This window comes from Gordionus sp. m RMFG-2023, chromosome 1 (assembly GCF_954871325.1).
Source record: "Gordionus sp. m RMFG-2023 chromosome 1, tfGorSpeb1-WG-v2, whole genome shotgun sequence".
Lineage (NCBI taxonomy): Eukaryota > Metazoa > Nematomorpha > Gordioida > Chordodea > Parachordodidae > Gordionus > Gordionus sp. m RMFG-2023.
The window spans coordinates 30,225,619-30,250,810 of record NC_088775.1 but is presented as its reverse complement, the minus strand read 5'-3'; the positions used below and the strand labels follow the sequence as shown (position 1 = coordinate 30,250,810).

The 25,192-nt window shown below is 27.1% G+C and overlaps 1 protein-coding gene across 1 annotated transcript in view; it reads left to right on the top strand.

The window, feature by feature from the left end:
- The window catches only part of LOC135931731 (DNA excision repair protein ERCC-6-like), a 56,224-nt gene extending 34,312 nt beyond the window's left edge, over positions 1–21,912 (top strand). Inside the window, exons 11-14 of the mRNA XM_065469008.1 lie at positions 3,972–4,163; positions 4,641–5,138; positions 7,425–7,697; positions 21,267–21,912. Of these exons, the coding sequence (XP_065325080.1) occupies positions 3,972–4,163; positions 4,641–5,138; positions 7,425–7,697; positions 21,267–21,574 (1,271 nt within the window). The 3' untranslated portion in view covers positions 21,575–21,912. The remainder of the gene's footprint in view (positions 1–3,971; positions 4,164–4,640; positions 5,139–7,424; positions 7,698–21,266) is intronic.
- The last annotated feature ends 3,280 nt before the right edge of the window (positions 21,913–25,192 follow it).

Here is a 25,192-nt window from a genome sequence, read left to right as displayed (position 1 = left end):
TCCTTCCTCTCTATTTTTTAAATCGGAATCGTCGAATCTATATTTTAACTGATTAATATGTCTTCTCCATAAATCTAATTTAGTCTCAGATAAAAACGTCACTGGTCCTGTTCTTTTAACGATGATACCTGGCATCCAAATATCTTTTTTAAAATCTTTTGCATATATTTTCTCATTTATATTAAAAATAACATGGAATTGTGGTATGTATGGATGAGGATAAATTGGTTTTATTAATTGTAAGGGTCCTGTGGGTTGAAATTTAAGCATAATTGAACTTGGTGATTTTTTTGTGGTTATTTGTGGCGTATTTTTATAATTAAACACAAAATTTTGTATTTTATAGGAATCATTATGTTTTTTTAAATTTTTTTTTAAAGTTTGTACTAATCGCTCCGCTTCTCCGTTGGTTCTAGGGTGGTACGGGGCACTATATACATTTCTAATTGATAAGTGTTTGCAAAATAAACTGAATTCTCTACTTTGGAATGGGGGGCCATTATCCGTAACAATCGTATTGGGGTAACCGAAAATAGAAAAAAGTCATATTTTTCTTACTTCAGTAAAATTATTTATTGACAGTTTTTATACTTCAGGCCATTTATTAAAACCATCTATTATTACTAGATATATATCTTCGTTAATTGGTCCGGCAAAATCTAAATGAATTCTTCCCCATAGTTTATTTGCAGTGGGCCATTTCTCTATGATCGTTTTACCGCCAGGGTTATTTGTTTGACATAATTCATAATTCTTACCATGTAATTCGATGTCTTCGTTAATATTCGACCACCAAACGTGCTCTTGGGACAATAATTTTGTTTTAGTATAACCCTGATGCCCCATATGTAAAAAGATAAAATATTTACTTGTAATTTTTTTGGAATTATGGTTCTTAATCCCCATAATATATACCCTGCCTCCATAGTAGTTCATTTCGGCACTGGAAAAACAGTTTTAGATTTTCTTCTAATACCTTCGGCCTCCCAGTTTCAAGTTATTTCTTCTAATACCTTCGGCCTCCCAGTTGCAAGTTACCGTGAAACCTTTGATAATACCGGGTCATTTCTTGTGTGTGATTTTATATCTAACGCTGAAATGTGAAGCATCCGATACTAATAAATTAATATCTAATTCTTCCAAAGCAGATGGTTTACTGTCAATTGGGAAACGGGAAAGCATATCCACATTGCTATTTTTTTTATCCCTCGTAATTGCAATTCATTATCATAATTTGCTAGCAGTAATGACCATCTTATTAATCTTGATGACATATCTGTTATTCTTTTATGTGGAGTAACGATAAGTGGTTTATGGTCGGTTATTATATTAAATTTTTACCCATTAAATATTGTTTAAATTTAATTAATCAAAATATGATTGCTAAAGCCTCACGTTCTATCTGACTGTAATTTCGTTCGGCGGCATTTAATTTTCGGGAAGCGAATCCAATCGGCTTTTCCTCGTTGTTAATGATATGAGATAGAACTGATCCTCGCGTCAGCAGCTAAAATTATTGGGTATTCCGGATTATAATGTGTTAAAATTGGTGCATCTGATATTAATTTTTTAAATTTATTAATTACTTTTGTTTCATTATCTGTCCATTTCCATGGCACATCCTTAAAAGCTTATATAACGGAGCGGCAATAGTCTATATTTTTTTATAATAAATAATAAAACCGATAAAAGCTTGTAATTCTTTTCGTTTTTAGGTAACGGTGCGTCTAAAATTGAATTGGTATTCTTATTTGTTGTTGTGATTCCCTTTTTGTTAATGGTATGACCTAAGAATTCAATCTTTTCTTTAAAAAAATTACATTTTTTTAGATATAATTTCATACCGTTTATTTCTAACGTCTTTAATACATTTATCAAATTTTTTTTATGAATCTCAATTAATTCCCTAGTAATTATTATATCGTTCAAATATACCGCTACCACATGTAGTCCTTTTAATAACGAATCCATTGCTTGTTGAAAAATGGCTGTCGCTGAGGCTACCCCAAACGGAAGTCGTATGAAGCGATACAATCCACTTGGCCTGTTGGTCACTAACAGCTTTTTTGCCTCCTCGTCTAGTGCTATTTGAAAATCGCTTCTGATAAATCTAATACCGTATATTTTGATCCATTACCTAGTGTGGCTAATAATTCATTAATTCTGGATATAGGATATTTATTAATCAAAATATTTGCATTAACCAGTCTAAAATCACCGCAAATTCGTAAGGATCCATCTTTTTTAGTACAGGCACGATCGGTGAAGCGATATTTGAGTATTTTAGTTTTTCTATAACTCACATCAATTCCACTCGTAATTCCTTTTCTAGTTTTATCTTCCACGCAAATGGTATCTGTCTGATTTTAAGACATTGAAAGTTTGGGGTTGGGTTTTACCGATAAACTCGCTTTAAATTCTTCAGTAAACCTAAAAAAAAATTTCAATATTATCCCCCCAAACCTCATTCATTGTATTACATTGATTTATTATTAGTAACTTTAATTTGTTTATTAAATTTCTACCTATCAAATCATGATATATAATTTTATTCTTACAATTAATGGGTAATATACATTTACCTAGAATATCGATCATTACATTATTATAAGATTTTAAAATAATATCCGTTTTTGTTACTGGTATTTTTAAGATAAACGTCTATATTCAAAATGGAGACTGCCGATCCTGTGTCAATTAAAAAATTAATATATATTTTATCTATCAATAATTCCTCAAATTTTTTCCGCGACTCCTCTAGAGAATCCCAATCCTCAAAACTTTCTCGCTCTTTTCTGGGACATCTATCGTTCGAATATATTCTTTCTTTCCACGATTCCTTCGGTATACTTTTTTAAATGTTCTTTTATTCCACAGTTATGACAAATTGCATTTACATTTGGGCACTTTGGTTTTATATGGTTTTCTAATCCACAACCATAACAAATAATTTTTGATACTGGTTTATATTTGTCATACTGCTCTTGTCACTGTTTTTGCACTTTTATTTATCTCCTTTCCTGCAGATAATTTTTCATACGAAATTATTTCCGTTATCTCCATTAAGGTAGTGATTTGTACAGTCTTTTCCCATGTTAAGTCTGGCATGTTGATTAATTTCATTAATATTTTTTAGTAATTCCCGACACTAAATTATCCCGCAATACTGTATTATACATCTCTTTAAACTCACACGTATTTGCTTTTATCTTTAATTTATTTATATATTTTGTAATCGTTTCTCCTTTTGTTCCGTTTTAAAAAAATAATATCTCTCTAGCATAAAATTTATTTTCTTCGAGTAATGATATTTCATCTAATGTCTTTGGCAAACACAAAGTAATAGTCCAATATTTGTTAATAAAATGATTTTTTGTCTTCTATTTTGGCGATTTTAAAAATGAATTCCATTTTTGATAAATAAACTTCCATCTCGCACTCCTTTATATTAAATTTCTCCATTTAAAACAGTGCCATAGACATATTTCACTATTATTAACAATTTATTATATTTTTAACTGATTTAATATATTTTGTACTTCAGTTTATATATCTTTTACAAATCAATCTACATACATCAATTAATTATCATATACAATTAACAATATATTTCAATACAAATAATCATTATTAATTGCCTTTGAGGTTAATTGATTCTATTACATAAGCTTTATAGGACTATTTAAAAAACTAAAGGCACAAAACGTAAATTATCTTTTGCTTATTTTAATAAATTCAAAATACCCATTTAAAAAAAATATCATTACAAACATATAGGATCAATATTTTTATAAATATTACATTTTTTTAAAAAACTTGAATCGCGAGATTTTTTAAAAGTTACTTATAATTTAATGAACTGAGATAGTAATGTATTTATAAAATACTTAGTAACCTTTTCTAAACTTCTTAGATGTTATAAGAATGTCAAGAATTTATTTAAAAATACGACGACTTTTTTGATATCTTAGACGATGATATGAACGTATTCGCCTTTTTACTCACGACCCGGGTAGGCGGAGTCGGCCTAAATCTAACTTCAGCCAACAAAGTGGTTATATTCGACCCAGACTGGAATCCCTGCGTGGACGGACAGGCTAAGGAAAGGTCATGGCGAATCGGTCAGACTCAGGACGTTTCCATATACAGACTTTTGCTTGCAGGTTTTTTTCTGCCCCAACAAAAACAATATAGTTTTTCATATTTCTTACTTTATATTTTGTCAAAATATTATATTCATGACTTTTATAGCTATAAATTTGAATTTTTTTTAAAAAAACTTTTTATTATTTTATTTTTTAATAATAATAATTTTTTAGAACATGAAAGTTATTTAAAAAGAACAAATATAATAACTTTAAAAAAACATATAAAAAATTAAAAAGGACAATGCTAATTTAAACATTAAATAATTGAACCGAATTATTGTGATAGCAATGTTTTGTTTAAGTTTATAAAAAGAGGAGATGTACGTTTTTTTTATAAAAAGGGGAGATGTATGTTTTTTTTACCCTGTAGATGTTGTTCTATAAGAAGGTATTTCTATATGAGAATATCAGTAGTCGGTTCCACTAAGGGAAATAAATTAAATTTTTTTTTTCCAAATACACTTATGGATAAACCTTATGATTTATTGATAGGGACCGTCGAGGAAAAGATATATCACAGGCAGATATTCAAGCAATACCTGACAAACAAGGTGCTCAATAATCCTAAGGTTAATAATCGGATAGTGTTCAAGATGAATGACCTGAAGCAACTTTTTACCCTGACGGAGGCGAAAAATGACTCCTCTAACGATCTCAATGAAAGTAATAAATCTAACTACAATCTACAGGGTGGATCCTTTTTTTTGAATAGGAAAAAATTGAGGGCGGCAAACATGAATATCACCATACAAAATAAGGACGATGATAGAACCAAAAATATGGAAACTTCGACTGTTGAAAATGGTGAATCGATTAACTTTCAAAATAATCGAGCAAAGGATATCTCTGAACCGCCACCACCCGATGACAACGAGAACGCTCGTTTTAGGAAAAAAAGACGCTTTTACGCCAAAGTGGACGGGCAAGAAGTTGAGTTCCTGACCAAACGGGAACCTTATAGATATGACTCTGGTGACGAGGCAACTAAAAGTAAAATTTAAAAAGAAATAATGATTATTCGAATCGAATGATAGTTGATTCTGGTTTAATCAACCCTTTTTGAATAATGTGAAAAAATAGCTTTAATCTTTTTTTTAAACCGGTATACCATCTCAACTCTTATAAACCTGGTAGAGATGGGCATACCTAGAAAATATAATAAAATCTAAAATGCAATTATTTACAAAATTAATTTTGTAATTAATTATAATTGCATTCCTTTTTTAAAAACGATATTTAAATACTTATTACATATAATCGTTACAATTGTGTAATTTTAATTACAATTTCATTTTATTTTAAAAAAAATTAGAGTAGTAGGTTGATAAAAAATCATGAGAAACTTTATTAATGGCATATAATATAATAAATAGCTATAATTCATATTTTTGTGTTGAAAAATATAAAGGTTTCATTTACTCGTTACATTAAATATATTTCAATATGATAAGACATTTGCATATAAATTATTATATATACATTATATTTACACGTTTGGCATTAACAATTAATTTTCCAAACAGGTTGTTTATATAAGCGTGTTCATTTGTACTTATTTAAGCAATGTTGCAAAGCTGAATAGTCTTTCTAGTTGACGAAAACAACAATGTGTTATATTATACTTCAAAAACACGTTGAAAAACTTTAACTATCATATTAATTCGATCTTTTACATCTTTTAGATAATTATCATCGATTATATTTTGGGTAGAAGTAAAACAATTTGAAAAATTTATCATGATGGGTTTGGACAATTTTGAGCGTTTACTTTTATAATTAAAAGGGTTTATTGAAACAACTTCAGACGTTATTAATGATAATGATTTAGCGCATTTAAGCTTAAAATATAGGAAAGGAATAGTAGCTAAAAGGGCTGAGTTAGATTTGCACTCAAACTCTACTATTGAATCCGATAATTATAGCCTTTAAGAGTCGAAAAAAGATACAATGAAGAGTTTTGTGGTTCTAACAAAATTCTCTTATCTCCAACAACATTCAGAAGCTTTAGACTTTAATAAGAAAATTGACAATCAACTCATTAGCCGCCTGATGACTTTATAGGATTTTTGGATGTCTTTGATTTAAAAAATAATGGTAGTTTTTTTTAAAGTTGATGTAATAATTGATTCATATTAATGGTTAAATAAAGATTGATGAATAAAATGTATTGATTTAAAAAATATATAAAGTTAGATATTTTTTTAGGGTTCCGGAACGTTTCAAAATCCGGAACGGAATACTTTTTTTTAGGCGGAACAGGAACGTTGTGGTTAAAACTAGAGGTCTGCATTGGGCGGGTTTTTGGACCATAATCCCACCCATCCAATGTTTAAAAAAATTTAACCCGCCCGCCCATTAGTCTAAAATTTCTTAACCGCCCGCCCACCCATTAGTCAAAATTTTTTACTCGCCCACCCATTATTATTTTAAAAATTTTAACCCAAGCACGCTATTATAACATTTAATTATGGCCATTCTTTCAATTTTTTTATCTACAAAAAGTTATGATTTAGGAAATTACTATATATATTAAGCATAAAAAAATATTCAAACTAAATTATGGATAATTTATTTGATCAAATTAAATATTTATAAAAAAATATACAAATATAAAATTGATATTATATGTAACTCTAATGCGAAAATAATAATGAATCGACTTCTGGATTCAAACACGTTCTTCTTTGTTCTAAAAACCTTCCAGCAATCCTCGTTCGCAGGAATTGCCAATATTTTTCTTGCTAATCTTGATATATCTCTTGTCGTTTCTACCAAAGTAGTTTTAAATATACAAAAAATTAATTTATTTTAAGAAAAAAGTTTTTATGATGCCAAAAAAGGTTAATATCCAAAAAAGTTTGAACAATTTTTTATTAATATTTACTTAAATGATTTTAATTTTTTTAACCCGCCCGCCCATGTTTAGATTTCTTAACCCACCCATTTTAAAAATTTTTTAAACCGTCCGCCCGCCTAACCATTCTTAAAAATTTTTTTTGCCCACCCGCCCGCCCACTTAGATGGGTGAGCATGCCGAATCCTCGCCCAATGCAGACCTCTAGTTTAAACTATTGGAATACTGCGAGATTAATTTAGCAAACATAGATTTCAAATGTGTAAAATTTTTAATCTTAGGTCAACATTCATCGTAATAAGAAATTTAGAGTTAGTTAATAATGGTTCCCTTTTTTACAAAAAATACAAACTTTTTAACTATATTTTGATTTATATCCTGTCCGTTTCTTCACACATTTTTTCTTCTTCTTACAAACTCAGAGAAGAGTCAACGAAAGATCCTGAAAGAAGAGGACGATTACGTTTTAAACGAAATTCTTCGAAATTCATTCGTCACCGGGAACATTTCGCACGATTCCTTATTGCGTTCCTCTACCAATGACAATAAAATTTTGGGTCCATTGGTGGTTGAGGAAGTTTCCGATACCCTAACTAGGAACGCGGTCCAAAAAATACGCGAATCTAGGGTGACATATCACGCAACTTCCAAATACGGCCAAGCGTTTTACAGGCAAAAGGCTGAGGGTATCAGAGGTATTTCATTTGGTTTAATTATTAAAAATTTCTTTATTTTTTGTAAAAAAATTTATATAAAGTTTTGATTATCAGGGCATCGAATATATACGATAAATTTAATCAGGACTAATTTTAGATAATACCAGAGTTGTTAAAGTATATCTGTTTCTAGATACACTTCAATAAAGGTATCTGTATCAGAGGTATCGATATCTATTTTAGATACATTTTAAGATAATTTTGATAAACTTTTATTTAACGCTTTTTTATATCAAAAATAAAAATATTTGAATGCAAAATTAATTATATAATATTTAAATATATAAAATATTATAACTTATATATTAAAAATTTTTTCTTTATAGAAATCAGATCAACATTGTAAAAAATATTTTTCTCAGGGTTGTGCATTTGACCGGTCAAATATGATTCGGTTAATTAACCGATCAAATTCAAATGTTTTTTAAGACAATATTAACCTTATTTTATATATAATAGTAAAAAATGAGTATATGTAATATTAAATTATATTTTTTAAAATTCTATAATTAATGTTTCTCTCTCCATGGCAGATTCGTGTTCTGATTCATATTCAATATCTTCCTTAATATTTTTAATCAATCTTAGGTTATGATATACTCTTACCATTTTTTGTTTGTCGAGATCTTCAATCGATTTCTTTTCTTCGTATTAATATCACCCCAATTTCTTTCTGGTAAAGAAGTATAACTAGGAATTGTTAGAAATTAGACACTTCTCTTAATGTTTAAGGTTTGAAAAATCCACTTCAACAACTTGCGGCCGAAATCCGATTGTTTTCCACATATTTTGGCTATTAAAAATGACTTGAAATATTTTGATTATCATCACCTTGTAAAATTTCTAATTCTTGTATTTTATTTTAAAGTTAATTTTATGTATTTATAAATTTTTTAAAATATTTTATTTAAATCGCATATAAATATAAATTGTAAGATAATTTACTATTGCTTAAAAATTATTTTATAAATGAAAAAATAAAGTAACAAAAAAATCTCTGCAAGATGGAGCATTTTAAAAAATTTAATTTGTATAGTTTTTATATAACAAAAAATATGAATATAAATTTTTTGTATAACAAAAAAATATGAATATATATTTTATAATATAAAATGATATAAATTTAAAATTCATGTAAAAGGTTTTTATTTTTTTGGAAAATAAATTACAAAATGAAAGAAAAATTAAAAATAACCGCATATAATTCATGAAAACAGAAAAGTTTATAAAACCGGAAAATATGTTTTATACAATGAAAAAAAAGTAATTGGCCTAAGAATAATATTTTTAACTAATTTATGTCTAATATTTATTTTTAAATTTAAGCTATCTCACAAAATGATGAAATAAAATGTTTATATATCCACGAACTATGAGTATAATTAATATTTGGAATGACTAAGGGATACTAATTCCTGATCTGGCATATTCTGTGCCAAATCTTGAAAATTGACATGCCAATTATATTAGAAAATACAATTCTTTAACATAAGCGCAGCCTTTTTATGTGTTATTGAATTTTTTAATTCAAGTGTTAGAGAATAAGAATATGTTATTTAACATATTCTTGTGACACTAGTGAGAGGTATATATATGCCCCCCCCCATTAATTAAATAATTTTAAATATCATTAGATCTTTTGCTTTAATTCATTTAAATTAGTAATTAAAGAAATTTTTTTATATATACATACAATTAATTGTTACCTTAATATATAGTATTGCATTTTAAATTAATAAAGGTATTGGATTAAAAGAAACTTATTTCTTCCATTGAAATTGCCACATATATAGGCCATTTAGATTGTTAATGGAAGAAATTAAAAATCTTGTAAAAACACATTTATTTAATTATAAATTAAAATTACCAGGAGTATGCTAATGGAAAAAATCCCATATGCGTCTTATTACAAATGGCCGCCAAATGAATTAAGTTTTTTTAAAATACAATTGGACGATTAATATTAGTCTATGATTATATCACATGCTTCTTCAAACTCACTGCTAGTAAGATATCTCCTTATATTAAGGATCCAATAAACGCAATGTGAGCACATGTATTTCATTGTTTATCTTTAAAAGTATCTTTCGGGTGGAGAAAATACAAAATCATGGCATGATTGAATTATGTGTTTTCCAAATTAAGCATCTCGTTTTTTACTTGAGCCAAAGTGCATTTATCCCTTTGTACTTACAACAGTAAGATTGTTAAAGAATAGTTTAATTAAATTTTTCGTCCAAAATATTTCTTCATTTAATATAATATTGATAATTATTTCGGACATATATCCAACTTCTTTAGCAGCTGCTTTCAGAGCTCTCTGGCATATTTGTATTTACTCCTTGCATTTTATTGATGATGCTCATCTTGTTTGGATAATTGTACATATTGTAATATAAATTAGTAGTAATTTTCTCAAACCATGCTTTAGCAAAATTATTATATTTATTTACATATTGAGATCCAACCAAATTAATAATGAAAAAAATTCTTTTATTTTTATATTTTAAAATGAAATTCTAATATTTTAATATGAAAATATAAAATTATAAAAATCGATGCCTTATGATGTAAATATATTTTAAAATAAATTGCAACCTAATTAGATTGATAAACATGCTTTAAATACATAGTAGTTAATTAAATCAATATATTTATTCACCAATAACATTTTTGAGTATTTGACCATATGACAGGGGTATTGATATTTTTTTAATTAATTTTTTATATGTTCAAATTGAATTAGAACAAAATATAAAAATGTATTACGTATTTTGTGATCTCATAATAAAAGTGTCTTTTCGAAAACAGTTGCAAATCCTGTATATAAGTATAGTAAAATTGGTACCTTAATCTAGATCCATTTTAAGGCGATGTATCTAGATCCATTTGAAAAGTTTCTTTTAGCAACTTTGGTATTACCAATTTTACTTATATAAATCAAATAAAAATTTAATTATATAATTAAGTCTGTACCGATATTAAATATCGGTATCGGATCGGCGCCGTTATTAGACTTTAGAAAAAACATTGGACAGGCCGTTAATTTTTAAAATTATAACCGATACCGATTTTACATATATTTTTATTATTTATTATACACATATTTTATTTGAACTAATATTCCTTTCAATCTTCATAACTCCCATAAAAAGTGTCTTATAAAATAAAAATGTTTAGGCCGTGTCCTAAGTCGGCTTAATATTTAATAGCTGGCTATTTAGCCGAATTTTAAGTATCGGCTAAATAACCAAAAGGCAAGAGAAAAAATTTAAAAAAAATAAATAAAAGAAAGAAAGAAAAAAACACGACCAAAAAACGAGAATAAAATACGAAGAATAGTAATGCCACCAAATAATTAAAATAAACCAAAATAGGGTGTCCTCGATCAAATACCTTTTAGCCTATACTAAAAGGATACTAAAAAGCAATTAAGTATTCAATTTAAGCCCACCTAAGACACGTCCTAAATATTTTTTAACGATAGATTTTGTCCTCAAAAATGCCCTTTTAATTCCTCAAATTCAATATTGTTTATAAACCTCGGGTGCTTTTGCGGTTGAAACTCTTTTAAAAGAATACGAACAAAACATTAAGAATGTTGTAAGAGTTTATAATTCGATTCTAACTCCTGGCTTCAGGCCACTCTTCCTTGAAAATCGGGAGGCTTATGACTTATATCTGCTATAACGATTGCCTTAGTTTCTTTCATTTCTTCTACAAAATCGTGAAACATAACATTTCGCAAATCAATTTAACTGATAATGATAGTTTTATGGACGAAGCCTTGGTTACATTGGTAAAAATAAAACTAGTTACAATTATATTTCAAAGTAACTAGTTACATTAGGAGTTACTTTATACATCATTCATTTATCGCATTATTTATTTACTGAACGCATTTATTTAATATTAAAAAAAATTAGGATATACTAATTATAATCAATTATATAAAAAAAATATACAATTTATTTATATAAAAAAATAATTAAATCGAAAAAAAATATCGGAAATAAAGCCCTATCATGCTTTTCGGCGAAGGCCCTGGTGGTGAAACAGATTTTGTAATTATACATCCTATTGCTGCTTTAGTTAGTGATGAAGAAGATTTCGATGAAAACGATCCCAGCACACCTAATCACCCACTAGATACTCCAGTGGAGATCGAAATCCAAAATCCAGCAGACATTGATATTGTCTCAGAATCGTCAATATCTATAAATCAAGAAAGCAAATTAAATTTTCGAAATAATTTCGAATGGAGAGAAATTGATCCAATTTACACATCTAGATCTATTGATAATAATAAGGAATTATTATCGATTATTCAATTTTATTTGATCAGAAAAACTCCAATAGAAATATTTGAATTATTTTTTGATCAAGAAATTTATTCACTGCTTGTGGGTCAATCACATATTTATTCCAAACAAAATAATAGATCAAATTTTATTACAAACATGTCAGAGATGAAAAGATTCTGGCTGGATATCATTCCCCGCAAGAAAGAATGTATTGGTCGAATACAATGATATTACTATACCAATCGTCAGGAATTCAATGACACAAGATACATTTCGCGATACCAAAAGGAATCTACATTTATCTAATAACTCAACTCTTGATGAAGAGGATAATCTTTATAAAGTCCGTCCATATTTAAATTTACTTAATAAAAAGTTTCAACAATTTGGTATATTTTTACAATGTTTATGCATAGATGAGTAAATGATACCGTTTCGGGTAAAACATTCCTGTAAAATGAAGATAAATCCATTCGATTTGAATATATATTATTTTATTTTTTTGTGAGAAAATTTCAAAATAAAAGAATAAAAATTGTTTGCGTAATTATTTGTGTTTAGTTTATTGTTCCCATCAAGTTCTCATATCAGTAGTTACAGTAATTTTACTGTTTCCTCAAATTCCCATAGCATCAGTTGCAACAATTGAATAAATGATACCTTATTGGGGAAAACATTCCTGTAAAATGTTTATCAAAGATAAATCCATTTGAATATAAATCATGGGCTTTTGCTTCCTCCGATGGATATATATTTGCATTTAATATATATCAAGGTAATAAAAAGCCCAATGGCTTTCAATCTTGGGTTAGGAGGTACGGTTGTTACAAATTTACTCAAAGTTGTCCAAGTACCTTCTTTGCATTCTATTCACTCGATAATTTTTTTACATCTCTAAGGTTTTTATCACATTTGAGGCATCCTGGATTTTTCGCAACTGGGACTATAAGCGAAAATATATTTGAAAACTCTCTCCTAGAAACAATTAAAGTTATGGCAAAAAAGGGGGGCTATTACGACTATCTATTTGAAAAGACATGAAATATTTGTAGTTCGATGGAATGATAGTTCAGTGGTGACTTGCATCAACATGTAAAGCTCTTAGCCCTCTATGCATTTCTCTCGAATGACTTCCAAATAAAAATTGCAAAACTAATCTTATAAATTCATATAATTCCAATATGGGTGTCGTTGATCTTTGCGATAACCTAGTATCAACATATAGAATAAATATACGAGGTAAAAAATCGTGGTGAAAATTATTACTAACATTTCGGAAAAAATAACTACGACACTTTTGAAAACTCCCTGGTAAATAAAAAGATGAGTACAAGTAGAGGTCATCCTAGTCAATTTTCCTCACTAAGTGAAAAACCTGAAAATTCTTATGGTCATTATGTTACAACTATTATCGATATCAAAAGGTGACTTTGTAAGCCTTGTCAAAGGCAGACAAGATATATATGTAACATATGTTAAATACGAATACATTTTGTTTTAAAAAATTTCATAAAATATAAAAATTACAAAATTGTATCTTATAAATGTAAAATATATAAAATTTTGAAATTATCTATCGTATTTTGATTTTTTGCAAATAATTTTATTTTATTTTTATACCCCTAAAGGTTAATGTTGCAGATATGCAACGGTTCAAATTTTCTATTTAGGATGATTTTTTTATGATTTCTTAGTTAGACTAAAATAAATAAAATTTGAAACTCAAGATTTTTTATCGGTTGGAAAAAGTGTTGCCATAAAAATTTTCAGCCCCGGCCCGGATTTTTTAGAATATATTATTCTTATAGATACTAATGGTGATTTAAATTATTATTCCCGTCCTGGGTATTTTTTGACCCGGGTATTTAAAAAAAAAATTTAGGCCTAACCTGGGTATATTTAAAATTTTTTAATACGGCAAGGCTTAGGGTCTGCAGGTCTCTGATACATATTGTGTGCTAGGATATAAATTTATACTTATTTATTTTAAGGCTTGTTGTAATAATGTGAAACGATTATATATATCTTGGTATTTTCATGTTTTGGTCAAATTATTTTATTCTAATTTTATATCTTTTCTATCCGTATCTTTCCTTTTCATCATATACAGTAATAATATGATTTGTTGTAACACATTTCTATAATGTGAAAAAACTTTCTTATATAGTTAAATAACTTTCCATAATTATTGTAAAAAACATTTTGATAAAATTTTTAAAAAAATTTTTAATAATAAAAGTTTTTAAACTTTAATGAAGGCTAACATCATAGTTATGAATCGAATATAGTTTTTTTATGTTTTGGATACAAGTTTAAGTGGGAAAATAAGAATTTTAAAAAAAATTTCTAAGATTTTTACAATAACTTTTTTTTAAAAAGCATAAATTTTTTCTTTTAATTATCTAAAGAATGGAAATCAGGATATGAAATTTGAATAATTTCTTAATAAACATGAGTGAAAATTGGAATTTAGGGTTTTTAGATAATTCTTATTTGTTTAGATTTTTTTATGATCAATTCGAGACACCAAAATTAAAAAGAAACCATTTATTATTTATTTATTCTATGTAAATAAAATATTACACAATATAAATCAATTATAAATTCAATCGTTTAAAGGAATGCATCGAATTTCATCTTCATTGATATTTGTGGTGTGAGAATAAAAATTTGAAAAATTGTATGTAAAATAACTGCTCAAAATACTCTTAACAATTATGGGTTTAGGAGAATTCGATCGGTATTGATTTTTAATAATTCCGAAAAAAAATTTCGATCGAATTTAATTTTGGCGAATAGGGTGGTAAAAATATGATACTTGGATAATTTTCACTAATTACCCTTGCTCTATTTCAGATAAGGTGTATCTAAAATTATATATATAGTTAGTAAATATTAGAATATTATATTAACATGAAACTGGAGATAGATTAAAAATACTAACGATAGTAAAATTTGACATTTTAATCTGAAAAAAATTATAACTATGAAAAATTATTAGAAGTTTAAAATTAAAATTGTCGCAAAAGTTTTAATTTAAGTTAAATTACCCGGAAGTTTTTTAAAAATAATAATTTTTTTTCTCAACATTTTTTTTCAATCTCAACAAGTTTTTACAATAATTATGGAAAGTTATTTAACTATATAAGAATGTTTTTTCACATTATTAAAATGTGTTACAACAAATCATATTTTTACTGTATATATAAATCACATAAAGTTAAAGTTTTTATTTTGTTAATAGATTCTAATATAAAATCGTTTAGTTATATAAAAAAAAATAACAAATTTAAAAGCTTTAAAATAAAATATGACATATTTTTAGGATATATATAAAAAAACAAATGGACTATTTCAACAAATACGCTTTTAAAAAAATTTTCTACACAGATTTTTATTACTCCATTATATAAAATAATGGCAATAAAATCAATGTAAATTAGTGATCTGCATCGGGCCTAATTTTTCAAGCCCGGCCCTACCATGGCCCGAAATTTTTTTATAAAGTTTTGCGCGGCCCGGCTAGAGAAATTTTTTTTATAAAGTTTTGCCGGCCCCACCCGGCCCGAATTTATTTAAATATAGAAATTAATTTTTATAATTACTCAAAATAAACGATATATGTTATATGGCGTCTATTTTCTATAAATAAAATCACATATTTTTATTTTACATAAAAAATTCAACATAAAATTGATAAATTTTAAAAAATTTCTAAGACCCGACCCGGCCCGAAATTTTTTAAAAAATTTTAGGCCCGGCCTGACCCGAAGCCCATTCTAGCCAGACCTACTTTTGCAGATCTCTAATTTAAATATCCTATCGGTATCGGTGCCATTTAAAATAAATATCGAATCGGATCGGTGAAAAAATTGTGGATTTGTACTGCCCTACATTAACAAATTTAAGTTATATGATCTATTAATCGGTTTCTTAAAATTCAATTTTTCCCCTGTACTATACTTATGTTATCAGATATATCGGTATCTGTTATTCGAAAAAAACAAAATTATCAATTAAAGTTTAAAGAGAGCATCTTTTGGAATATTTTCAAAACTATCTTAAATCTATAGTAAAATTTTTTAAAGCTGCATATTAAATATGTACTTCAATATAAACCCCAGCAAATTAGCTCAAAGTCTCAGCCCAGTTAAACGTTTCTAAAAATATTTTAAAAAATTGGGCAGAGTCAAGATATTTTTTTTAAAAATTGATAAATTATAAAGAGGAGAAATATTACTTTTATATTCCACAAATTTAAAACAACATATTTATAAATAATATTAAGATAATAATTAATAAAAATGATTACCTTAATAGTTACTTAGAATGGTATCATCTTCACAAGCTCCTAGTTTCTACTTTGACAGGCTCCTATGAATTATAAAAGGATAAGAAAAATTATTACCTTTATGTTTCCATAGATTCAGTGCTGTAGTTCTAAAATTGGTGGAAATACATAATAGGCAGGCCCTTAAATACAAGTATATTATTAAAATTACAAAAGATACCTCTACTTTTTGTTAAGAATATTTTAGACTTCTTCTCCTTTTAATGGCGATTTCCAGGTTTACCCAGGTAAGTCAGTTTCCCCTCTGATTTTCCTTCTCCATTTTTGACGGTCCTTAGAATATTTGTAGGATTCATTTTTCTCATATCCTCGTCATCTTAGGCCTTCCTCTAGGTTTTGATCCTCATACTTCCATCAAAATGCATCTCTTTACCCAGTCATCTTTTTTCTTACGTTCTACATGCCCAAACCATTATTTCTTCTCATTATCAAAATCACTTCTATTCCCGTCTTTGCTAGTTTTTCTCTCAGAGATATTCCACACATCCTTCTAATCATCCTCATCCCCATTCCTTCTAATTTAGCTTTCATCAGCCACTTTCATTGCCTAGTGTTCTTAAACAGCTCTTTTTGAGCCGATTTTTAAAAACGGCTAACTCAATATTTTAGCCGGAAAAATATTGCCTAACTCGAGATTTCGATAATATATGTCTAAACCTTTGTTCCTTCTATGAGCAGAATTTTCAGACTTACGTAATATTTTTCTGGATAAAATATTGAGTTAGCCGTTTTTAAAAATCGACTCAAAACGAGCCGTTTAACAACACTATCATTGCCCATGTTTCACCGCCATAAACTAAACAACACCTATCATCGGGAGATTCCCGCCCAACACGTAAAACTCCCATATTAGAAATTTTAACATTAAAATGAGAAATAATAATTTTGGAAACGTATTTGTTTAATTTTTATTTTATAAATAAATTTAAGTTGTTTTAGTAAAAAATTTATGTATCCTCAAATGAAGAAATTTCAGAACCCTCTAGTAGGTTTTTAGTTATAATGATAAAAATGTTTTAACCCAAAATACGACACACTAGAGTGGCTGCATATTATATTAGTTTACAGCATACAGCCATTAAAAATGATTTTTTTTATTCCAGAATTAAAGTTATATTCTACAAAGAGTTCGAATAATGTCGAATGTAGTGTCTTTTTATTAATTATGGAAATATATAAATCTTTTGTATTTTTTGTAGTAATAGAATTCTCGCAAATTTATTTTATCTCAAAAATAATCTAATTTGTTATTCAAATTCATATGATAATATATAATAATGAAAATAAACAAAACAACAATTCAATACATACATAGGCATAGCCAAGATTTTCCTAAGGGGGGGGGGGAATTTAAAAATTTCTGAAGCTTCGCCCCCAGACCTCTTTTTGGGCTGGCCTTCGGCCCGCTTTTGCCCTGGCTTAGGCCGGGTTACCTTAGTCTATATACAGAGACTTGCAGGCCCGGCCCTATACCCGGGCAGGGCCGGGCCGTATTTTAAATTTTTTAAATATATCCGGGCCGGGCCGGGCTTAAGATTGTTAAACCCGGGCCGGGCCTTAATATTTTTTATAAAAATTTTTACATTATGAGTTAATGGTTATAAGATTATATTATATTATAGTTATGATTAATATAATATTGGATGATGGTTAACACTACCTAACAACCCACAGATCGATCTAATTATTAATTTCCTGCTAATTTATTCAAAGTATTAATATATTTTTTTATAATTCATATCTAAATTTTTACAACATATTTTACCAAAACAATCAAATAAAGGAATATCTTAAATAAGCCCTAATATTCAAGTATTATTAATATATTTTTTTATAATTCATATCTAAATTTTTAGAATATATTTTACCAAAACAATCAAATAAAGGATTATCACTTCTTAAAGTTTGTAATTGATTTTACTTAATATAAAACATTTTTTAATTGAAAAATTTGTTTTACACAAGTATCATTTTATTTCTCTTTTTCTCTGTCCCAAATTCAAGCAATTACGTATGTAGTAAGGGACAGATCGCAAAATGACGGAAAACTATATAAAAGATTATATTAAATTACAAGAGGCTCAGGAAGTAAATGAAATACCATCGACCAGTCAAATTACGACTGTTGTTAAACAAACTGAATCGTTTTATGACAAATGGGGCGATGGTAATTCTGGTAATATGTCAATACCCGATGATGAATATTATAATTACATAACTAATAGATAAAACATTTAAGGTGGATAATTTGTTAGAGTGGTGGGCTGCTCATCAAAGTGCAAGCTGTGAGCGGAATTTTTCCACTACTGGTAGAATTCTTGAAGAAAGAAGAAGTAATCTTCAACCTGAAAAGGTAGATATGCTTCTCTTTCTTCATGATAATTTGTGAATTTTTAATAGCTTTCTTGAGTATAGGGTTTCGTCAATCATGCTGGTTTTTTACTTTGCAAACTGTCAAATATTTATTGCATTTATTATATTTAACTTGAGTCATGAAAGTTTTTAATCCAACATTTTTCATTATTTTTTTTTACAATATTATATAATACAATTATCTTCTTTTGTTAAAAATTTATATTATAAAATAAATTATATTAATATTGTGCACTTAGATTATATTTTCAAAATACTATTTATTATACATGCATTTTTTTAAATAGCGATTTATTTTTATTTTATAAATTAAATAGTAAATTAAATACAATATATTATATTCTCAAAATATTTTCCATTTTTATAAATTAAATATTAGTTTTATTTTTTTTAAATGTAATATAAAATATAGTATATGACAAATATTATTACCATTTTTATGAATATTAGTTTTATTTTTATAAATGCAATATAAAATATAGTATATACTCAAAATATCCATTTTTATAAATAACAGTTTTATAATTTTTATAAATTCAATATAATATTCTCAAAATATTAGCTTTTTACATGTATTTTTTAAATAATAAGCGATAATACTCGCTGAAAAATATGGTAAAATACCTCATAGGTGAATTTTTGTATATACCAGGTCGAATATAATTTTAAAAAATTCCGAAAATTTTTTTAAAAAATATCCGGGCCGGGTAAATTTTTAAATCCGGGCCGGGCCGTAAAAAATTTTTTTTAAAATATCCGGGCCGGGCCATCATAAAATATTTTTACAAGATAGGAGGTTAATTTTATAAAAAAAAATAAGCCTGGAACAAATGAAATATATTTTTATTGTTTATATAAAATATAATAAATTACTTGTATATACGTTAATATAAAAGCATGGTAATAATTTATTCCAAACAAGTTTAAGAAAATTTATTTTTAAAGAGTAAGTAGACATAGACATATAGTTGATATTCCTCTATTATATAGAACTGGTTATAAAATACTAGATAAAATTCCACTTTTACATACATATTTGACAATTAGACAATATATTACAGTTAATATTTTAACAAATTTTACTAATCAATGCTCTTGATAAATAATATAGCAACAATTGCATTCAATTATTTAACGCTATCTATTTATTTTAAATATTAAAAATTAATCTAAAAGATATTTTCTGATGTCCTTATCAATATTTTATAGTTTTCTGTAAAATATATAATTCGCTATATTGGTATAAATGATTTGATTGTCATATGATAATTGATAAAATTAGATATACTCTAAATCTACGGCATATAATATTCCACTGTTTGTATTGTGCTTTAATTTTTTTATTTAATTTATGATTTAATTTTATCAATAGTTTTATAAATATATTTTACTTTTATTAAGATAAATAAATTAAAATTACTCTATAAAAAAATTATATTTGTATATTATATTATTTAGTAATTTTATGATCTATTATTAATAATTATAATACATTTCTCTTTTGTCTTAAGACTTATCTTTGGTTTGTATTCCATTTCTTAAAAAACATTTTTGGTTCACTTTTTTTATATATAAATGCTTTTTTTCCAAAAATGTATAAATTATGATGAATATTTTTAGCTTAAAAATATATCAACTTTTACATTCTTTCTTTCAAATTATTATTTAAGATATATGCATACTTGGGGGGTCAGGGAGTTGGGGGAGGACTAAGGGGGGTATTTTTTATTAGCTTAAAATGATATTCACAAAAAGTGATAAATTTCTGAAGGGGGGGATTTCTCCTTGTCACCCCCCCCCTGGCTACGCCTATGAATACATATCATCGAGAAATAATCATATATTTTTAGCCTCACCATATATAATTTGAAATCAGATAAATATTTATTTGCTACTATATAAATTTACTCTTCCATAGAACCCTTATTTTCGTTTATAAATTAATTAATAAACCAAACAGAAGACAAAAATGATGTTTTATTTAAGAAATTTAACACTATTATCATATGCTTAAGATGATAATATTTGATTGTTATATTAAATTTAGACAATCAAATATTAATAAACTAGTTTCCCTATACTTTATACTCCTTTTTATTTTAGACTTTACAAAGTAATGAATCGATAAGATTCTTTATCACATTTTTCGATCTTCATTTATTCTTATTTTTAATTATGTAACGACGAACTTTTTGTAACCGTTTATTCCGAATAATCATAACGGAACCATGAACACTTTTTGAGGTAACTGCCATGCCTAATCCTGAGTACTCTATTTAAAAAAATTCACCATTATTTTTTAAAAATGTAAGTATCTATATCGGCAGAAATGTGTTATTGGTAGATCTTTGTTTCTAATTTTATAGTGTAAATTATCATCTAAATTTGGAGGGTATCATTTCAAACTGTAAGGTATTAGTTTATACGCTTGTACCATTTCAAATTTGATCTTTTTTTTACGTGATTAAGAATGATTTAATTAAAATTTTCTTTTTTTACAAAAAAAACTAATGAAATAAGTCACTCCTCAAAAAATGCCGGTGATCAAGCAACCGTTATTGACGCAAGAGGAGTTATTTTATTCCCAACTCGATTCCCGTCCACTTAAAAGGATGTCATCATTACCCACAAAGTCGCGCAACATATTCCGTGATACCGCTTCTACGTCACACGATTTCAAAGTTCCAGCTGCCACCATCAAAATAAAAGGATCTGATTGGTCTTCTCGTAATTTACGTAATATAGAGAACGACGATGAACCGAGTGAAGGTATATCTTCGGCCGCCATCTTGAAAAGAATAGCCCAAAGACACAACGAGGCCCAATGATATATAATTGTTTTTCTAAAAACCCGACTTACAATAGCAACTGTCGATGGGTCAGTAAGAAGACACCCACCACTTTTATTATTATTAAAAGAGAGGCTTTTATATTAATTAAAACTTAGCCTAGTCAGGCCTTTGTTATACATACCTAATTTATATCTTATCTTATAGACTAACCCTCACAGGTTTCCTCATCTCCAAATAACTATGTACGTATTGAGAATATTTGTTTTATCATGTATTTTTATACTTTAGCAATTATATTTGTTTAGTCTTAAATTTTGGAAATTTGTTAATTAAATATTTAGTCAATAGTTTTATGTTTCTACCTACCGCTCATAGATGATGGTTTCATAATATTAATTATTTGCTTATAATATAGTATATAAGTTGTTAACCGTTTTATAATATTTACTAAGTAGAATGCATTAATATATTATTAATATATATGGTGAATTCCATATCAAATCAACCAAGGTTTCAACCCGACCCCTTTCAATTTTTTTTAAATTTTGCATACTGGTGGTATATACTATAACTAAGAAAAAAATGAAATTTTACCTCCCAAAAAGGCTTACCCGCTAAGATATGGGCGTTTAAAGCGCGGAAAAATGGTACATTTTTGACAAAAAGTGCCTCATTTATTTTCAAATATCTCGAGAAATAATTAAGTTAGAAAAATAATTTAAATTTTATTATGTAGCTTAATAATAGTTCTTTAATATGACATAAAAATAAATATGATATAAATTTGATGAATGTCCAAAACCGGATGTATAAAACCGGAAATGGCCATAGAAAAAAAAAGGTATTTTTTTTTTCGAAATTTTTTTTCTATAGATAGATATAACGCTGCTTTATATTTGTGCCAAATCCTAGCCTGGGATAAAAAAGGGTCTAGGAGTTATGACTCTTTATATGGCTTAAATTAATCAAAAATATCTTCATTTAATGAATACTTATGAAATAATGTTTTTTTAAAAATTATGTCTAAATGATAGGCCCTAACTTTTTTTTATTTTTAATTGTTAACATATTGTGAGTGAATAGATTTGCATTCTTACGACCCAAAAACTGTGTTTTAGCAGGTGGTCCAGGTACACATACCATGTGTATCTGCACACTACACCAAAATTTTAAGCTTATTTTAATAGGGGGAAAATTAAAACAGCTTACAAACAATAATGATCATTATAATTATCCTCCAATAAACGATTATAAACATTGTATTGCACAAAGTCTTTGCAATCCTGCCCAGCCTGGATGTTACTTCAATAAATGTAAATTTTGTCCTGGATCATCCCAAATAAAAGAAAGACTTATTATATTATTTGATACGAATTCAATAGATTATATATCATTTAAACAATGGTTGGTAGTTGATAGAACTACGCTCGAAACGCTGACAAAATCAGCTTATAAATTCCTAGATTATTTAATTGAGAAATTAGACAATTTGATTCCACATTCATTTATAGCATCACAACAATCATTATTTCAAAACAATTTAAAATCTAATTTAAATGTTGGCGAATACTTAGTTATTGCTGACTTTTCGGAAAATTATGCATTTTTAGTGCAAGACCATGCACAGGGATTTCATTGGACAAATAATCAGTCCACTATTCACCCTTTTATCATTTATTATCGTCAGGACAACACTATAAAACATATAAGTTTAGTGGTGATATCAGATTGCTTAAAGCACAATGCCTGTGCCTTTTATTTATTTCAAACTAAAATGATCTTATTTTTAAAAGAAAGATTTGATACATTGACCAAAATTTATTATTTTTCTGATTGGGGCCGTAATCCAATATAAAAATAAAAAAAATTTCATAAATCTCTATAATCATGAATGTGATTTTGGTATAAAGGCCGAGTGGCATTTTTTTGCTACAGCTCATGGAATAAGTCCGTGCGACAGTTTAGGAGGTATTACAAAACGACTAGCAGCTCAAGCTAGTTTGCAACTGCCATATCAAAACCATATTTTGACACCAATGGATTTATTCAACTTTGCAACAAATAATGCAGATTTTTGAGAGCAAAAAGAATTCCGGGAACACAAAAATACCATGCTTATATTCCCCTTGATGAAAATAAAATTAAAGTCAAAATTTATACCAATTCTTTAGATAATTTAATATATGATATATTGTAAACATAATTATGAATTATTATATTATATGTAATTATGCATTTCAGAAAAATAAAGTTATAAATTGGTTTAGAATTATTTTGTCAAGTAATTTTCAGTCACAACATGTTAACAATTAAAAATAAAAAAAAGTTAGGGCCTATCATTTAGACAAAATTTAAAAAAAAACATTATTTCATAAGTATTCATTAAATGAAGATATTTTTGATCAATTTAAGCCATATAAAGAGTCATAACTCCTAGACCCTTTTTCATCCCAGGCTAGGATTTGGCACAAATATAAAGCAGTGTTATATCTATCTACGGAAAAAAAATTTCGAAAAAAAAATACCTTTTTTTTTCTATGGCCATTTCCGGTTTTATACATCCGGTTTTGGACATTCATCAAATTTATATCATATTTATTTTTATGTCATATTAAAGAACTATTATTAAGCTACATAATAAAATTTAAATTATTTTTCTAACTTAATTATTTCTCGAGATATTTGAAAATAAATGAGGCACATTTTGTCAAAAATGTACTATTTTTCCGCGCTTTAAACGCCCATATCTTAGCGAGTAAACCTTGTTGGGAGGTAAAATTTCATTTTTTTCTTAGTTATAGTTTATACTACCATTATGCAAAATTTAAGAAAAATTGAAGAGGGTCGGGTTGAGAATCGACTTTTTTTGGTTGATTTGATATGGAATTCACCATATATATTGTTTATTAGATTTTAAAGCTAGATAAAAAATAATTCGTCTACGAATGCCATTTAAAGATATATAAAATATCGATTGTGTCACGCCATTTTAAAAAAAAATTTATTCTTAAAATAAGTTATTAGATATTTATTTTAAATCTCGCACCGATAAAAATTTGTACGAATATTATATTATTCACTATATAATAATCATTCATAACATTTCTAAAATATAAATCTAAAGCACTAGCTTTTATAATACCCGAGTAATTAAGTTAATGGTGCAAAAATACGCCCCTTCGAACATTAAATAATAAGTTATTAATTAAAAGCGAAAACAATTAGAATATTAAATTTGAGTCTCACAAATTAATATATAATTGATAATTAAGGTGGGGGATCTACATTTTTGCCTAACTGATCATCTTATGTCAACTAAAAATTTATATTTCAAAGAGACAAATGATTTCCAATAAAAAAAATTAATCGTTTATTAACTACTTCTGAATATTGAGCCTAGCAACAGGTCTTATATGTCACCATTTGTTTGTTAATGGATATCAGGCGCGCACCAAATGATACGTTGAATTGAGGATGCCATATTGTTTTGTAGCATATTGAGTTTAAAAAAATGCTAGCTGCGTTCAGAGATGGACAATAGCGAAATGCAAATGTTACTATATTAAACTAAGCTAGTAGCTTATGTATTTTGGGGCATTTTGAAATGTAACCTAATATTATAATGAAATTTTTTTTTGAGTATTTTATAATAAT